This window comes from Thamnophis elegans, chromosome 6 (assembly GCF_009769535.1).
Source record: "Thamnophis elegans isolate rThaEle1 chromosome 6, rThaEle1.pri, whole genome shotgun sequence".
NCBI classification, from domain to species: Eukaryota; Metazoa; Chordata; class Lepidosauria; order Squamata; family Colubridae; genus Thamnophis; species Thamnophis elegans.
In genome coordinates, this window is record NC_045546.1 from 81,650,489 (window position 1) to 81,669,034 (window position 18,546).

At 40.2% G+C, this 18,546-nt stretch overlaps 1 protein-coding gene across 1 annotated transcript in view; it reads left to right on the top strand.

Moving 5' to 3' along the window:
- Nucleotides 1–16,409, top strand: part of FBXL7 (F-box and leucine rich repeat protein 7) — a 167,968-nt gene extending 151,559 nt beyond the window's left edge. Inside the window, exons 3-4 of the mRNA XM_032219994.1 lie at nucleotides 11,013–11,624; nucleotides 15,551–16,409. Of these exons, the coding sequence (XP_032075885.1) occupies nucleotides 11,013–11,624; nucleotides 15,551–16,287 (1,349 nt within the window). The 3' untranslated portion in view covers nucleotides 16,288–16,409. The remainder of the gene's footprint in view (nucleotides 1–11,012; nucleotides 11,625–15,550) is intronic.
- Nucleotides 16,410–18,546: the final 2,137 nt, after the last annotated feature.

Sequence of the window (18,546 nt, forward strand, 5' to 3'; positions counted from 1 at the left end):
TATATATATATATATATATATATATATATATGTATATATGTATATATATATATATATATATATATATGTATATATATGTATATATATATTTAGTGTCACAACCCCTGGTATGCCCAAACATGGGAGGAAGTCTACTGCTTCCATTCTCCCATATTTGGCCATACCAGGGGTTGTGACACTAAATACATACCTATTTCCCTAGCTCAGCTGATAAAGGAGGAGAACCTTGTAGCTTAGTGAATAACACATCTGCCTAATATGTAATACAGCCCAGGTTCGAATCCCAGTAAGGGTATGGCTAGCTGATGAGAGCGAAATAGCTTGAAATAGATCTACACTAGTCTCCCTTTATTTATTTATCAGCACAAATACAACGTGTGTGTGTGTGTGTGTGTGTGTGTGTGTGTGTGTGTGTGTGTGTATCCAAGGCACCTGAGGGTAGAACAAGAAGCAATGGGTGGAAAATAATCAAGGAGAGAAGCAACTTAGAACTGAGGAGAAATTTCCTAACAGTTAGAACAATTAATCAGTGGAACAGAAGTTTCCTCCAGAAGTTGTGAATGCCCCAACACTGGAAGTCTTTAAGAAGATATTGGATAGCCATTTGTCTGAAACGGTATAGGGTTTCCTGCCTAGGCAGGGGGTTGGACTAGAAGATCTCCAAGGTCCCTTCCAACTCTGCTATTGTATTGTATTATTGGTACTGATGAGAGAACTCTAACAGAATTTATAATTAAATCTAGTTCTAACAATAAACTCCCCTCTGTGAAAGGGCACGTCAATCACTTGGTTATATATATACCACCTTCTCTCCTGGACTGACTTCAGAAGAAATCACTCATTCCAGTTGGTTACCAAAAAAACCACTGATTGATTAGTGTTAATCATCCTGATTCATCCTGGAGAAATTACTCCAAATCTTAAAGGTTATGACTTTGCCCTTTAGAGATATAAAAGTAGAGGAGAACAAATATCACAATTTAGTAGTAAAGTCCTACTCCTGCTTGCAGGTACAGTCTTATGGAATTAAGCCCTCTGTTTACTTTAGAGGTAAAATATTTTCTTCATTTAAATTTATGTGAAACATACAGAGAAATTAAGAGAGAGGATACATCAGATTAGAGAATTTTCTGGAGAGTCACAAAGAAAATCCTCAGACTAGCATTGTTAGAAGCAAATCTTACACATCTTATATACCTGTTATACTTCAGTGTTGTGGCCCGGCAGTAGCCGTTGGCCACCAGGTGGTGGCAGAGCATTGGATCAGAGGGGAGTGTTCAGGGAAACACTTGGGAGTTGTTGCAGGATGCACCCCGTCGAAGGGTTACTTGATGGAAGGAACAACTGAGTACTTACAGGAGAAGATTGCGAGCAGCTGTTGCTCATTGGGATCCTCTCCTGAGTATAAAGGGAACTGTTGGTGCCACACCCTGGTTGCAGAAGTCAACGTTCCGTTCCTGTTCTAGTGATTGTTCTTGTTCGCATTCACAAACCGAGAGAAGCCAACTTGGATAAGTGGTTTTGAGATAAGAGAAGCCGGGTTTGCATTTTGTTATGAGTTATAGGACTTTTGTCAGAGCTATTATCTTTGTTTATTTGGGCTTGCAGCCAATAAGAGCTTGGACTGATTAAAAGGAACCTTTTTAGTTACGTGGCTTTTGGCTTTCATTCCTGGACGGAGAAGGGGGGGGGGTCACAACACTTCACTGTGTGAAGTATAACAAATTCATGGAAGCCAGTGACGGCCCCACATTTTATGAATTGCAAACTATAATCCACGACCAAGCATGGTCCAAATGTTGTGAGACGTATTATAGAGGTGTCATCGCTTAGCTCCGTCCCACTCTGCTCTTAAGATATTGGACCCAGGGCCCAAATTTTAGGCTGCCATGGAAGCTCAGTGGGTCTCTTTGGGCCAGGTAAGTAAGTCAGTAAGTTGGCTTTTTCCCTGACCAAGCTACCTCACAGGATATCATTTTGGGGGTAAAATGTTGAGCACCTGAAGAAAAGGCAAGGTAGAATGAATGTTTGAATGTTTATTTCATTTATATGCTGCCCTTTTCCCTTTGTGAGGGCGGCTCACAACTCAAACCAGGGAAGGGGGGATACAGACAAATTAAAAATGACACAAAAACAATACATGATTTAAAAACACACAACAATCATACCATTCGAGACGGGGGCAACGGTTCTTTAGCCCCAGGCCTGTCGGAACAGCCAGGTTTTAAGGGCTTTGCGGAAGGCCTGGAGGGTGGTGAGGGTTCGAATCTCCATGGGGAGTTCGTTCCAGAGGGTCGGAGCAGCCACAGAGAAGGCTCTCCTCCGGGTAGTCGCCAGTCGACACTGATAAACAGAGTTTATTTCTCTTATATTAGAATTATTTGATATTTTGCAAGATCCTTCCTCCCTCGAGTGTATGGTAATTCAAACATATTGTATGCATAAATGTATCGTTATCCTCCCTGTTTCTAGGGCTGAAAGAATGCATCCCCTTCCCACCCTACTGCCTTTTCCTTTCCAAGGTACTTTGTGGTAGTGATAGACTTTTCACAAGCTTTTCATGTTGGCAGAAGGAAAGATGCTGATGCAGAAACCAAATATGTCTTGGCAGATCTCATGTATGCCGATTGCTGGCTTTTTGTTTGTTAAACAAAGGCAACTGTGGTATTTTTAGTTCTATTCAAAATACGGGAAGCAAAAATCATTTCTGCCAAGTGGCAAGGGACAGAACTGGCCAGGGGGAAAGAAATGGTTTCCATATTTCTATAAAAGAATTTTGAAAGCTTCAGTCACGTGTTGTGCCTCAATCTACTCTGCCTTTCCATCGTATATATTAAAGGCAGCTTCTTGCTTTTAACTCAGGGCCACATGGAAATTGCAGGGTTCATGTCCCCAACATCTGAACCGTCAACATAATGAAGTGTTTGTGTGGTGAATGTCTATGGAGCTTATCAGTCATCCAAGTTATAGTTTTCTCAGAGGTGCTTTTTCAAAAGGCAACTGGACTTTGTGTTTCCTTGAAGATGTTTCACTTCTCATCCAAAAAGCTTCATCGGTTCTGACAGGAGTGTATTTATGTGGTGGGGGGTGGGGGGAGAGAGGAGATTTTGTTGCCACTCTATGAGATTCTGCACCAGTGGTGGGTTTCAAATTTTTTTAGAACCTCTTCTGTGGGTGTGGCCTGCTTTGTGGGAGTGGCATGTGTGCCATGTGGCCGAGTGGGAGTGGCTTGGCAGTCATGTGATTGATTGGGCATGGCCAACTTGTAAAATGTGGTGAAACTCACTTAACAACGCTCTTGCTTAGCAACCAAAATGTTGGCTCAGAAACTCTGGCATTTGAAGCACGCAAGTCTTAAAGCTGTCAAGTTACAAGGCCCTTGCACCCCTAACCCTTTAGAAAAAAACCCCAGGGATGTTCAAACTTGACAGCTTTAAGACTTGTGGACTTCAACTCCCAGAATTCCTCCTCCAGTCATGTTGGCTCAGGAACTCTGCCATTGAAGTGTGCAAGTCTTAAAGCTGGCAAGTTACAAGACCCTCGCTCCCCTAATTCTTTAGGAAAAAAACCCAGGGGTGTTCAAACTTGACAGCTTTAAGACTTGTGGACTTCAACTCCCAGAATTCCTCCTCTCGCTCTTCCTCTTGATGATGTGCGGACGGGCAGGGGGAGGGAGCTGGAACCGGTTCTAAATGGCGCTGTAGAGTTGTGGAACCTCTTCTTCCTGACGCCTATTAGCTCTTCGGTGCCAGGCATCCAGGAACAACTCACTGCTGGCATCCAGATCACTCTCCCTTGTCTCCTCCCCACTGGTCCAAGGCTCAGGCGCCTCCTGGTGGCCAATCAGCCTCTCTGCTCCCTGGTCGGAGTCAGAACCTTGTCCAAGGTCCTCCACATCCTCCAGAGCCGACTCATAGGGCCCCTCGCTGTCGGAGTCTGGTGGCAGCTCCAACGGCTCCTGCTGGGCCACAACAGATAGCTAAATGTCAGCTGCTTTTCAAATCTGCCTCTACTTCTAAACATTTTTATTATTTTTAAATAAAATTCACATTTGTTGTTTCTCCCTGCTATTGATCGTAACAATCCTATCTAAGAGGAAGAAAAATATATGATTAGGTTTTACATCAAACATCAAATCATTTTCTTTAAATGAAATTTACTTGCTTTAAATGAAATTCACATTGGAACTGAGGATGTGAGCTCTCACTATAGTAAAATTGCAGGTTCTACAAACAATACTGCTCTCAATAGCCTTGTTTCAGTGTCAACAAACAGTCCTGGGAATTGGAAGGAAACTATAATTATAATTATCCTGCACTAGAGGATTGATAATCATAGAGGAGTACAGTAATAGTCTGGGTTTTTTTCCAATTTTGAGTTTCTTCGGTCACCATAATATAAATACACATGCCTGGACTTTTTAAACATGTTGTAATTAAGTATCCATTTGAAAAAAAAATTCAATTATATTTGTTCAGTGGAAAATAACGTTTAATGCATGCATAGCCATCTGGAATTGCCCTCCTGTTCCGCTTTACTGACTCCGTATGATCCTTAAAGATTATGCTTTTGATGCAACTTTTGCTAGGTAAGAGTTGGCAAGAATTGTGCAGTGGTTTAATACTGGGAGCTGAAAGGTAGCATAGTTCATGAAAATAAATGTTGGTATTTTCTTCATTCGTGCAAATGGAGAATACAGGTCTGGTTTTGGCTTCTTCCTTTTCGCAGACTTACCTTTTCCACTAAACAAAATGAGTAAAGTTTTATGTGTACAGTTGCGCTGGCAAGGGTTTTATCTAGTTTGGATGTACTTTAACATTACACCAATTTTCATTGTCATCATAATTCCCTTTCTTCAGCCATGAAATTGGCATTTTTATTTATTTAATGAACAGCATTAAAGATTTATAGAAGACCTCTTTGCAATTCATTCCATATCCTACACAATTCAGGTTGTCTAACGCCTGATGTTTATATAGCTGTTCTTTTTTTTTTAATTGAAAATTATGAAAAAAAACTTTTACAAATGTTTACTTTCCTCCCCCTATCCTCTCCACCCCAATCTCACCTCCCCCCACCTCCCCCCCCCAGCTTCCCAGAACAAATACAGGGTATAAATCTTTAACAAAAATATTCTAAAATAAACTTTAAAAAAAAGTTAATATCTTTCATTTGAGCTTTAACTCCTCTTTGCTAGGCTAACTCTAAACAGATTATGTCATTCCTTGTTTCTTCAGTCATAAGCTATCTGGAATTTCTTAGTCCCGTATTTATTTTGAGTATAGTCAATCCATCTTCTCCACTCCAGTTTATATCTCTCATTTGAATGGTCCTTGAGATATGCTGATATTTTAGCCATCTCTGCTAAGTTTGTGACTTTTAATGTCCATTCTTGAATAGTAGGCAAATCTTCCTTCTTCCAGTACTGCGCCACCAGCAGTCTTGCTGCGGTTATTAAATTCAAAATCAGGTTAGTCTCTACAACTGTACAATCAGTAATTATACCTAACAAAAATAACTGAGGGGTAAACTTTATCCTTTTTTTAAGAACATTTTGCATAATCCACCATATCTTTATCCAAAATGCTTTTACCTTTTTACAAGTCCACCATATATGATAGTATGTAAGCATCAGCACAATCACATCTCCAGCATTTAGGTTGTAGGTTCAGATACATAGAGGCCAGTTTTTTAGGATCTAAATGTCATCTATAAAACATCTTATAAAAGTTTTCTCTCAAATGTTGGGCTTGTGTAAATTTTACATTTCTTACCCATATCTTTTCCCATGTATCCAACATTATCGGTTCTTCAAAGTTTTGTGCCCACTTTATCATACAGTCTTTAACTAATTCTGTTTCCGAATCCATTTCTATTAATGCATTATATAGTCTCTTTATATGCATTGTATATAGCTGTTCTTAAGTATTCAAAATACTTTACACATATCCTTACAACGAGATGATCATTTTACTCACTTTCCAATAAGAACGTCTATGGAGATTCTCGGCCATCTAAGTCATGTTTGTCCCAAATGTGCTTTTTTCAGGAGGCAATTGGACTTTCTTGCTTTTCTTTGAAGATGTTTTGCTTCTCATCCATGGGAAGCGAAACAACTTCAAAGAAAAGCAAGAAAGTCCAGTTGCCTCTTGAAAAAAGCACCTTTGGGATTTCCAGTAGGAGCAGAAGTGAACATAAATGAGGAAATAATCCTTGCGGATCACTTGTGCTCACACAAGGAATGCTGTACAGTGTTGGTGGGAAGAATCACATCAATTTATGACATGTCAGAAGCTCCCATTCCAGATGAAGAAGCAGACACTGAGACAGGAGAGGAGATTATTTTTGTCAAATATATTTATCTTTTGTGGAAGCTTAGTGATATTATACTATATATCAGAGGTGGGTTCCTACCAGTTTGCACCAGTTCAGTAGAACCGGTTCGTCAAATCTACCGAACCGGTTAGAAGAGGTTCCACCAGAAAGCAGGCCACACCTACAGAAGAGGTTCCAAAAAATTTTGAAACCCACCACTGACACACACACACACACAGAAAAAGAGAAAGAGAAAGAGAAAGAAAGGAAGAAAGAAATAAAGAAAAAAGAAAGAAAAAGTGAGAGAGATGAAAGAAAAAAAGGAAAAAGGGACAGAGAGACAAAAGGAAGGAAAGAGAGAGAGAGAGAGAGAGAGAGAACACATGGCCGGCAAGCCACTCCCACCAGGTCACATGGCCGGCAAGCCACTCCCACAAAGGAGGCCACACCCACAGAGTAGGTTCGAAAAATTTTTGAAACCCACCACTGCTATATATGCAATGTTAGATCATTTGAATTTTGTGTGATCATTTGAATTTTGGAGCTTGTTGGCAAATGCAATCACACTGTTGACAACTCTAATCATTGTTGTTTTTTTGTTTGGAAATTTCAAATGAATCCCTAGAATTGCTTTTAGATACAGATAGCAATAGTTAGCCTCCCCCACCCGTTTTTTTTAGTTTCAAGCAACTCGCTAAATTATTTTTTCCTTATATGTATATGCAGTTTCATTTCTTGAATATGGCCAAAACCTTTCTTTGCATTCTGGTTTAAAACTATAATTGAGTTTTTCAGAGTAACAAGACCCTTTCCACACTGATTTGACTGCCATTAAAGTCTTAGGTAGAAAATCTGCCAAATCTGTTAATCCTTATCTTTGTTATCTTTATGAAAAGAGAATGCATAGAGAAGAAAGCCAGAATTATCCCATGGTTGCCTAGATTGCAGAAAAAGAGTTGTGGTGCTAAGCTATCTTGTCATTGTTCATCTTTTTTACTGAAGTTCTTGTGAAAATTTCAGATACTTTGGATCCCTGAATTGTTGAACTCTCAATAATCTCTATTCCGGACAAAAATGACTTTACAAAAACCCAGATATTTAGATTCCCCCAATATTTTTGTTGTTGTTGTTTTCAAGCCTGTTTCACAAATTTCCTTCACACTGGTCACCAAATTAAGATTCCAACTCAGTTCAAGGGCAGGAAACTCAGCCTGTTAGAATAATAAGAAGTGTATGTTGTCCACCTTAAATGAGAGGTGTTGTCTATTCTTAACAACCAATTGTTGTTGTCTTTGATGGCAGAGGTCACATTCATTCTAAAAGGACTGCAAATCAATGAAGAATCTATATAGCCTGGGCCATGTTCCCCACGCTAGGGAAAAGAACCAGCCTTCTCCAGAGATCTGTTAAACTTCTAGAAAACCACCCTGTGCAATTTTGAGTTGAACTAAAGCTGTACTAAAATCTGTGTTTCTTTGCTAAGGTGTGATTAAGGGATTGAAGAAAGAATTTAACACTTTAATTCCTTAATATTTTTAAAAAATGTCCAGTGGGGCAGTGGTTTGTTTCAAAAATTGTTCGAACCTACTCTGTGGGTGTGGCCTCCTTTGTGGGAGTGGCTTGCCATCCATGTGACCGGATGGGAGTGGCTTGCTGCCCATATGACCGGATATGAAGATGCCGACGACACTTGTCAGAACCACCTTAAATTACCTCACACACAGCACTAGCATGCATAAGAATAGGATGTAAACTTCTTTTTTAAAAGGCATCTTTGGTTTGCGTTAAAACAACTTCAACACACGCAATGTTCTGATTGCACCACAAACGCAGTAGTCATCCTTACCTTTCACAGAGGCACTGAGGTTTATAAATAGGAGCATGATAGTGTAGAATAATCATATCCAAGGACCAGTGGTGGGTTTCAAAATTTTTGGAACCTCTTCTGTAGGTGTGGCCTGCTTTCCGGGTCCACTGGTGGAACCTCTTCTAAACAGTTCGGTAGATTTGACGAACCGGTTCTACCGAATAGATGCGAACTGGTAGGAACCCACCTCTGGTATAGGTATAGGTATATGTAGGGGATGAAGCACAACTGTGTGACAGAACTGATAGGAACCCACCTCTGCAGTGGAGAATGCTAACAATGGCAACAATAACATGCAAACATAATAACATATGCTTGATCTTTAGGGATAGATAGGCTTTATCTATCCCTAAATATTTTTACTCACAGAAAGGTTTTTAATCTTCACCGGACATGAGAGTACCAAATCTGTCCTTGCATGTTGCTGAATCAACATTTCCCGTTCTGTGAAGTTGTCTACTATACATGGTGCTCTGAATTAATATTATTAATTGCTCCAGCATGAAATTGCACCATGAAAGACTAGGTTCACCGACAAATGCGCACACGATAAAAGCGCGCCGACAAAATCGCGGTGAGAAAACCGCAAGGTCAATATAGTGCCCACAACAGTGCGCCGACAAAAGCGCGCCTTCAACAAACAACGCCAAAACAAAGTAATAACCCTAAACCTAACCCTAATCCTAACCCTAAACTTAACCCTGAACCTAACCCTAACCCTTACCTTAACCCTAATCACGCTTTTGTGGACGCAGTTTTGTCGGCGCACTGTTGTGGGCGCTATATTGACCTCGTGGTTTTCTCACCGCAATTTTTTCGGCGCGATTTTGTTGGCACGCTTTTGTCGTGCGGGCATTGGTCAGGTCACGGAAAGAGTATACATCCTATTTATTAATTAATAAACTATTAGCCAATACATATTTCCTACTAACTAATACATCCTCAGATATCCCAGAAAGGCGGCAACATATTGCTTCATGACAATTGCTGTAAGGAAACCTGGGATGTGATCAAGCTTTGTAATACTGTCCCATATGAGAAAGTATTAGCTACATTCTTTTTAACATTTTGATCCACAGATTGTCATTAATGTTCTATATTTATACTTTGATCTAAATAAACTACAATGTAAATAAATGGAAAAAAATGCAAATAACTAGATGAATAAAATGTGAAGATGTGACAATTCCTAACAATCTCTTGAGTTTATTTCTATTATAAATTATATTTATAACCAGGCATAATGTATCAAAATGTTGGTTTCCTTTTTTTAAAACCACCTTGTTATTCTTTGGTTTTATCCAAATTCCACTTTAAGTGTCTCTGGTAACTTTTTCTAGAAACCCAGGTCAGCTGTTGCTGCTCATGCTAGGCAAGATTGAATTAAATATATCATGTTAATTAAAATAATAGTTATATAAAGCTGAGTATAAATAATTCTATGAATTTTTAAGAGTTTTTTTGGCTTGGATAGACTACTGGGGAAAGAGTAATCACTTCTTCAAAAAATATTCAGTGTTATTATTTAATAGCTAGAAGATTCCCTTTTTTATTTCCTATACATTAGATTTTTTTAATAGTAACAATAATAAAAATTATATATTTGTTCTAGGATCTCAATTCTAGCTTCATGTTTCCATAGTTGTATGCACCTCTTGGTAGTAGAAGAAATACCATAATTGGAAATACGCCTATTCTTATAGCTTTAAACAATCTCCAAGACAAAATGAGATTTCCTAACTAGTATCCTTCAAATATGCTAGAAGCCCAGATCCCAGAATCTCCAACTATATTTGTCTTACAAAACTTCTGGCCATTGTAGCACTGCAGGCCACTTTAGCTGACTGTGATCTGCAGCTCAGCGGTTCAAATCTCACCGGCTCAAGGTCGACTCAGCCTTCCATCCTTCCCAGGTGGGTGAAATGAGGACCCGGACTGTGGGGGCAATATGCTGACTCTGTAAACCACTTAGAGAGGGCTGAAAGCCCTATGAAGCGGTATATAAGTCAATAAATAAATAAATAAATAAATAAATAAATAAATAAATAAATAAATAAATATAAACTCTGATTTGGGTGCTGCATGGTACCTGCCAGTACTCTTCCAGGAAATCACTCATGCGAAGTACTCAGCAAAGCACTCCTGTGTTTCTCAGTTCAAAACTCAACAAGTATTTTCACATTGTTTTGCAAAATAATTGTAGGAAGCCAAATTGATTAAAAAAAAAAAGTTGATGGTAGTTTTTTTTTGTTTGTCTAAATGCAGCCAGAATCTTGTTTTTATTCATGTAGCCTTCTTTTAGCATAAACATTCTTGGGAACCCTTCATGTTTAAGGTTTTATTTAGTTTGTATGCCGCCCTATTCCCGGAAGACTCAGGGCGGCTAACAATCTGAAGGGGAAGGGGGGTACAAAATAAAAATAAAAAGACAAACAATTTAAAAATACAGCAACAGTCGTAACCTCGGATGGGGCTGGAAAATTCAACAGCCCCAGGCCTGCCGGAACAGCCAGGTCTTAGTTGCTTTGCGGAAAGCCGGAAGGGTGGTAGGGGTCCGGATCTCGACAGGGAGATCGTTCCAGAGGGCCGGAGCAGCCACAGAGAAGGCCTTCCTCCGGGGAGTTGCCAGCCGACATTGGCCGGCAGATGGAATTCGGAGGAGGCCTAATCTGTGGGATCTAATAGGTCTTTGGGAGGTAATTGGCAGGAGGCGGTCTCTCAAGTACCCAGGTCCGATACCATGTAGGGCTTTAAAGTATGCATGTTGATGCAGAACGTGGCTTCCACCTTATGAAATAGTCTCATCATCGTGTCCTTTGGTGTCTTTCAGATTCCGACCTGAGCATGCGCACTCTGAGCACTCCCAGTCCTGCATTAATATGTCCACCGAATTCGCACGGCTTGCAAAATGGGAAAGAATCTTCTACATCTTCCTCTTCGGTCACCGGAGAGACTATTGCAATGGTTCACGCGCCTCCTTCCACTTGCCTCACCCACCCTTCCATTCATGCTGCCTCTCGGCTTCAAAAAGAACAGGCCAATATCCACCGGCTTCCCGACCTTTCGGTGATCCAGATATTTTCTTTTTTGCCCACCAACCAGTTGTGCCGTTGTGCCCGTGTGTGCCGCCGCTGGTATAACCTCGCTTGGGACCCACGGCTTTGGAGGACTATTCGCCTGATAGGGGAGACAATCAACGTGGACAGAGCTCTGAAGGTTCTGACACGGCGGCTTTGCCAGGACACCCCAAACGTCTGTCTCATGCTGGAGACGGTAATTGTTAGTGGCTGCAGGCGGCTCACAGACCGAGGACTTTACACCATTGCTCAGTGCTGCCCAGAACTGAGGCAATTAGAAGTCTCTGGTTGCTACAACATTTCCAATGAGGCAGTTTTTGATGTAGTGTCCTTGTGTCCAAACTTGGAACATTTGGATGTATCAGGTAATGGGAATAAGTCTACATTTACACTCTGGCTGGAGGATTTGGGATAAAACATGTCAAATTTAATGGAGAAAATATTCTCAATATATATATTTTTTTATTGAAAATTTTTAGAAAAAAAAACTTTTGCAAATATTTACCTCCCCCCCTGTCCTCCCCACCCAACCCCCCCCCAACCTTCCCCCCCCCCCCCGACTTCCCAGAGCAAATACAGGGTATAAATCTTTAACAAAGATGTTCTAAAATAAACTTAAAGAAGGTTAGTATCATCTTTCATTTGAGCTTTAACTCCTCTTTGCTAGGCTAACTCTAAACAGATTATATCATTCCTTGTTTCTTCAGTCATAAACTATCTGGAATTTCTTAGTCCCATATTTATTTTGAATATAGTCAATCCACCTTCTCCACTCCAGTTTATATCTCTCATTTGAGTGGTCCTTGAGATATGCTGATATTTTAGCCATCTCTGCTAGGTTTGTTACTTTTAATGTCCATTCTTGAATAGTAGGCAAATCTTCCTTCTTCCAGTATTGCACCACCAACAGTCTAGCTGCTGTTATTAAATGCAAAATCAGGTTAATCTCTACAACTGTACAATCAGTAATTATACCTAACAAGAATAACTGAGGGGTAAACTTTATCCTTTTTTAAAGAACATTTTGCATAATCCACCATATTTTTATCCAAATGCTTTTACCTTTTTACAAGTCCACCATATATGGTAATATGTAGCATCGAGACAATCACAGCTCCAGCATTTAGGTTGTAAATTCAACATCCTCAATATTTTTGACCGCAGTCTCGATAGTAACTTTTTCACTCTGTAACTAACATTTTTAGAATATCACTCTGTTCTCCTCCCCCCCTCTCTTTCTCTGTTTTTAAATAATAATAATAATAACAACAATATGGATTTCTCCAAATAATCTTGCATTTAAATCTCCATTTAAATCTTGCATTTAAAATTGTACTCTGTACCATTCAATACTTCAAAGGGTTTGTAATTGAGCATGAGTCTTTAAAGCGTGCCAGGTTTAGCGTGTCAGAACAACAAAGGTTCCCTGCAACTCTTTAAACAGTCACATGTTATTGCATAAGCATTTATGGATATCAGTCCATTTCATTATCTGTGCATTGTACCAATGTGTTAGTGTTTAGATCCCACAACACTTTATACAAGAAAACAATGTGATGTTGTGGTTAAGATTTCTGAACGATGAGCAAAGAAAGAGACCCAAGTCTACCCATGGAAATTCACAAGACAATGTAGGGTCTGTTGATTTGTTCTCAACCCAACTGAACTTCCAGATGAGTGAAGGAGGGAATGCTCTATATGCCCCTGGGAGGTCTTGCAGGAAAAGCAGAATAAGCCAATAAAAAAATTACTACTGCCCTTATAGAAATTCTTATGTGACAAAGGGCTCACTTCAACAGGAATATTCAATTCATCCATTTAGTCTGCTTCTAAAGAGAATAATCAACTTGGATCATAGATTAATTTTCTGGGTTGGAGGAAGTGGAAGGCAACATCAGGTAGGATACGTTTAGGGCAGTGTTTCTCAACCTTGGCAACTTGAAGATGTCTGGACTTCAACTCCCAGCCCAGAATTCCCCAGCCAGCGAATGCCAGCGAGTTGAAGTCCGGACATCTTCAAGTTGCCAAGGTTGAGAAACACTGGTTTAGGGTACGGCATTTTTCACTTGCAAATCAAAGAAAGGAAAAAGTAAAAGAAAGGCAAGTCGGTAACAGTAAGCCTTGGTCCTTGGGTCTCTCTATGCTGTCCCGGAGAGATTATATGACCTCTTTAAAAGTGATAGTGTTTCTTGCCACAAAGCACTTGGCTATGTTCGCAGCCACAATCATCCTTGCAGAATTCACTCTCAGATTTTCTCAGTGTGATGTGATTGGAAAGCAATACTGCCCTCTGCTGAGAAAAATGCCCAAACTAGCAAGTGTGTTTGTGTGTCTGTGTGTAGAGATTAGATAGATAGATAGATAGATAGATAGATAGATAGATAGATAGATAGATAGATAGATAGATAGATAGATAGATAGATAGATGATAGATAGATAGATAGATGATAGATAGATAGATAGATGATAGATAGATAGATAGATGATAGATAGATAGATAGATAGATAGATAGATAGATAGATAGATAGATAGATAGATGATAGATAGATAGATAGATAGATAGATAGATAGATAGATAGATGATAGACAGACAGACAGACAGACAGACAGACAGACATTCAGGTATCTGCTTTGAAAATGCTCAATGTTGAAATGTGTAGCATCGTCAAACATCAGCACAGGAAATATTTTATGACATTTCTGTTTTATGATATTTATAGCATAATTCGTTTTATAAAATTTGCCAAATTTTAGTTCCATGGGAATCATGGGTCTCAGATTTTGGAGGCAATTCTGCAAGTTAGCTCAATTACCTTGATTCTAAATTTGCTGTGATTTGCTTTAAATTAGTTCAGGATTACAGGAACAAGTGTATACAGGTAGTCCTTGATTTACAATAGTTCATTTTGTGTCTGTTCAAAACTACATTGAAAAAAGTGCCAAGACCATTTTTCACATAACTCAGGGGTGGGTTCCTGAACCGGTTAGTACCGGTTTGCTGCGCACATGATTTGCATTGCTCGTGCATGCGCATTTGACTAAAAATTGTTCTGCACATGCATAGAAATATGCCGGCAATGGCAGAAGGCACCGGAGAACTGGCCAGCCCGGGTCATTGCCATTCTGCGTCCCAGGCAAAAATACTACTACCAGTTCGGCTGAACCGGGAGTAACCCACCTCTGCTACAACTTTGATCATGTGATCAAAATGCAGATGCTTGGCAAACTGACTCATGCTTTTGACTGTTGCTGTGTCCCAAGGTCATGTGATCACCTTCTGCAACTTTTTGACAAGCAAAATCAGTGGGGAAGCCAGATTCACTTAACCCCCCGGGTTACTAACTTATCAACTGCAGTGATTCAGTTAACAACTGGGGCAAGAAAGGTTGTAAAATGGAACCAAAGTGACTTAACAAACATCTCACTTATCAACAGAATTTTTGGGCTCAATTGTGGCCATAACTCAAAGACTATCTGTAGTAGTATATAGTCTCAGCCACATCAGATTGATTGATATATGGTAACTTTGTCAAAGATCTTTAAACTTTTTTTTTTAAAAAAAGGAATGTTACTTAGCCTTCACTAGTTTAATTACTGAATTTAGGCAGAATGATGTAAGCTCCAGGCCATCATTCTTGGGATGAAAATCCTATACCATTAAGATCATTTATATAAGGCAGCAAGACTGTTGGTGGCGCAATACTGGAAGAAGGAAGACTTGCCTACAACTCAAGAATGGACATTGAAAGTCACAAATTTAGCCGAGATGGCTAAAATATCGGCATATCTTAAAGATCATTCAAATGAGAGATATAAACGAGACTGGAAAAAATGGATTGACTATATACAAAATAAATACGGGACCAAGAAATTCCAGTTAGCCTATGCTTAAGATCAGAAATGATTTAAATTGTTTAAAGTTAGCTCAGCAAGAAGAAGCTAAGGTCAATGCAGAATGTCATTAATTTCTTTGTTTCTTTTTTCTCAATAGATTTTAGACTGTGATTGTTAAAAATCCATACCGTGTACGGGTTCTGGGAAGTCGGGGGGGGGGGGTAGGAGGTGGGGGTTGGGGGGGGTGGTGGGCGGGTGGGGCATACAAAAAAACTGTACTTCGATGTTTTATTGATTGAGGAATGTTGAAATATTTGTGTTTTAAAAGAAATAAAACTTTTGAAGGAGGAAAAAATAATAATAATAGAATAACTAAAATGAAAAAAAAAAGATCATTTATATAACGGGGAAGTGGACCATGTTTGTTAACAATTCCCCCCCCCCTTTCCAATATAGGTTGTTCCAAAGTGACGTGCATCAGCTTATCCCGTGAAGTTTCCATCAAGTTATCTCCTTTACACGGCAAACAGATTTCTATCCGCTACTTGGACATGAGTGACTGTTTTGTCCTTGAGGATGAAGGACTGCACACGATCGCCACCCACTGCACTCAGCTGACACATCTCTATTTGCGCCGCTGCATCCGCATTACCGATGAAGGCCTCCGGTACCTGATGATTTACTGCGCTTCCATCAGAGAGTTAAGCGTCAGCGACTGCCGCTTCGTCAGCGACTTCGGCATGCGCGAGATCGCAAAGCTGGAGTTCCGCCTGCGCTATCTCAGCATCGCCCACTGTGTCCGCATCACGGACGTCGGCCTCCGATACATTACTAAGTACTGCAGCAAGCTGCGTTACCTCAATGCGCGAGGCTGTGAAGGCATCACGGACCATGGAATAGAGTACCTGGCCAAAAATTGCACAAAACTCAAGTCATTGGACATTGGGAAATGCCCTCTGGTGTCTGACATTGGCTTGGAGTTTCTGGCTCTGAACTGCTTCAACTTGAAGCGGCTGAGCCTGAAGTCTTGCGAAAGTATCACCGGACAAGGCCTGCAGATTGTAGCGGCCAATTGCTTTGACCTGCAAATGCTGAACGTTCAGGACTGTGAGATTTCAGTGGAAGCTTTGCGGTTCGTTAAGCGCCATTGTAAGCGCTGCATTATAGAGCATACTAACCCTGCCTTTTTTTGAAGCAAGATTCATACTTGTTGCTGAAACAAAAGATTACAATTGTTTGTATGTACATATGCACAGTTTGTCCGCATATGCAATTAGCAATAGCAATAGCAGTTAGACTTATATACCGCTTCATAGGGCTTTCAGCCCTCTCTAAGCGGTTTACAGAGTCAGCATATTGCCCCCAACAACAATCCGGGTCCTCATTTCACCCACCTCAGAAGGATGGAAGGCTGAGTCAACCCTGAGCTGGTGAGATTTGAACAGCCGAACTGCAGAACTGCAGTCAGCTGAAGTAGCCTGCAGTGCTGCATTTAACCACTGCGCCACCTCAGCAGTGGTTATATTTTTCTTGTACCAGGAGTAGCAACATAGACGTCGATCCCCTATATGATATTTTTAGTGGCTTTGTTCAACGCTTCAACTTCTGAAAACTACCTAAAATCATCACATTCTGGCCTTTCAGGTTGTTCAGCAAGTGATACGTATGTAGAGTTCAGAAATCCCATGGCGGGTAACAAGTCTAAATTTGTTATTGATGTTAAACATCCTGTGGTCTGATTCAGAGAAAGTTTAATTTTAACTCCTTGAAAACTTGTTGGAAAAGATAGTTATGAAAAAAAAACTTTGTTGTTCTCTTTGGAACTTTGTCATGGCTATCTTTAGCTAAATTGGAATGATAAAAACCTACCCTCTTTTAAGACTGTGTTTGGTTTTACATGTTTGTGCCATAATTATTGCAAAAAAAAAAAGTTACCACCAAAAGTGCAATACTTTTAGCACCTCTGCTCTTTCTAGCCATTGTAATTATGCAACTGCGAGAGATTAAGCATGCACATATTTTAATTGATTCTCAGTTTTGAAGGAGCTCCCTACTTTTCCTGCTCTCTGGTGCCTCTCAGGAATTCTAGTAAGAGTTTTTCTCTAATAGAAAAATGGTTGTAGGACACCTTCCTTCAGAGTGTCATAGCATATCCTGTTATTTTAAAAAACCATATGTTTAATCTACTCAGTAGCAATAGCAATAGCAATTAGACTTATATACCGCTTCATAGGGCTTTCAGCCCTCTCTAAGCGGTTTACAGAGTCAGCATATCGCCCCCACAGTCTGGGTCCTCATTTTACCCACCTCGGAAGGATGAAAGGCTGAGTCAACCTTGAGCTGGTGAGATTAGAACCACTGAACTGCAGATAACAGTCAGCTGAAGTGGCCTGCAGTACTGCACCCTAACCACTGCGCCACCTCGGCTCATAGTATCCCTATGGCAATCTTTTATCTCAAAACATAGATAGTAAAGGAGGCCACTTTGGATTTCCCAATTCCTCCTTTGTGCCTTCCTCCAAATTCTGATTGACCACAATTGCTGAACAATGACATCACAATTTCCTCCTATGATTGGTCTGGAGTCTGGACTCATTTAGCAATAGCAATAGCAATAGCAATAGCAGTTAGACTTATATACCGCTTCATAGGGCTTTCAGCCCTCTCTAAGCGGTTTACAGAGTCAGCATATTGCCCCCAACAACAATCTGGGTCCTCATTTTACCCACCTCGGAAGGATGGAAGGCTGAGTCAACCCTGAGCCGATGAGATTTGAACCGCCGAGGTGCAGAACTAGCAGTCAGCTGAAGTGGCTGCAGTACTGCACCCTAACCACTGCGCCACCTCGGCTCTAACCAATTAACCAATAAAGGAGAATATTTGTAGTTTAGAGGTTGAAATGAGGGGATCTTGGTGGTTTCCTTGCAGATATTTTCATTACCCTGCTGCTATTACCTAGTTTGGGTTACGAAATATCTGCAAGAAAACAACCAGGCTCAGACTACTGTAAACCCCGAAACAGGCCCATCACAAAAAAAGCAAAAAAAAATAAATCCTCTAACTTACTTCCAAACCACAATCAACCTACCAAGTGCAATCGAGCCATATTCCCCTGCTTCTAACAAAATCATTGACTAGACTTCCCATTCCGCTCTATGTCGAATGTGGCCCATTCTTCACACACACACTGTCCTATCTTTTACTATTTAAGATCTGGAGGGCCTATGGCACGATGAAAGAATATCGACATTTGTGTGATTAATGGCAGTTGCCTAATTCTCTAGCACCTTTCCTGGGTTTAGCGTTCTAGAAACAAACCTCAATTAATGCTCAAAGGGACTATGTGTGTCCTGTCATGGTGCTGACAGAAATTTATTGGACTAAGCAACATTAAGTTGGAGGGAAATAATGTGTGTTCCCAATGTTATTCAGGGGGGAAAAAACTTCTTCAA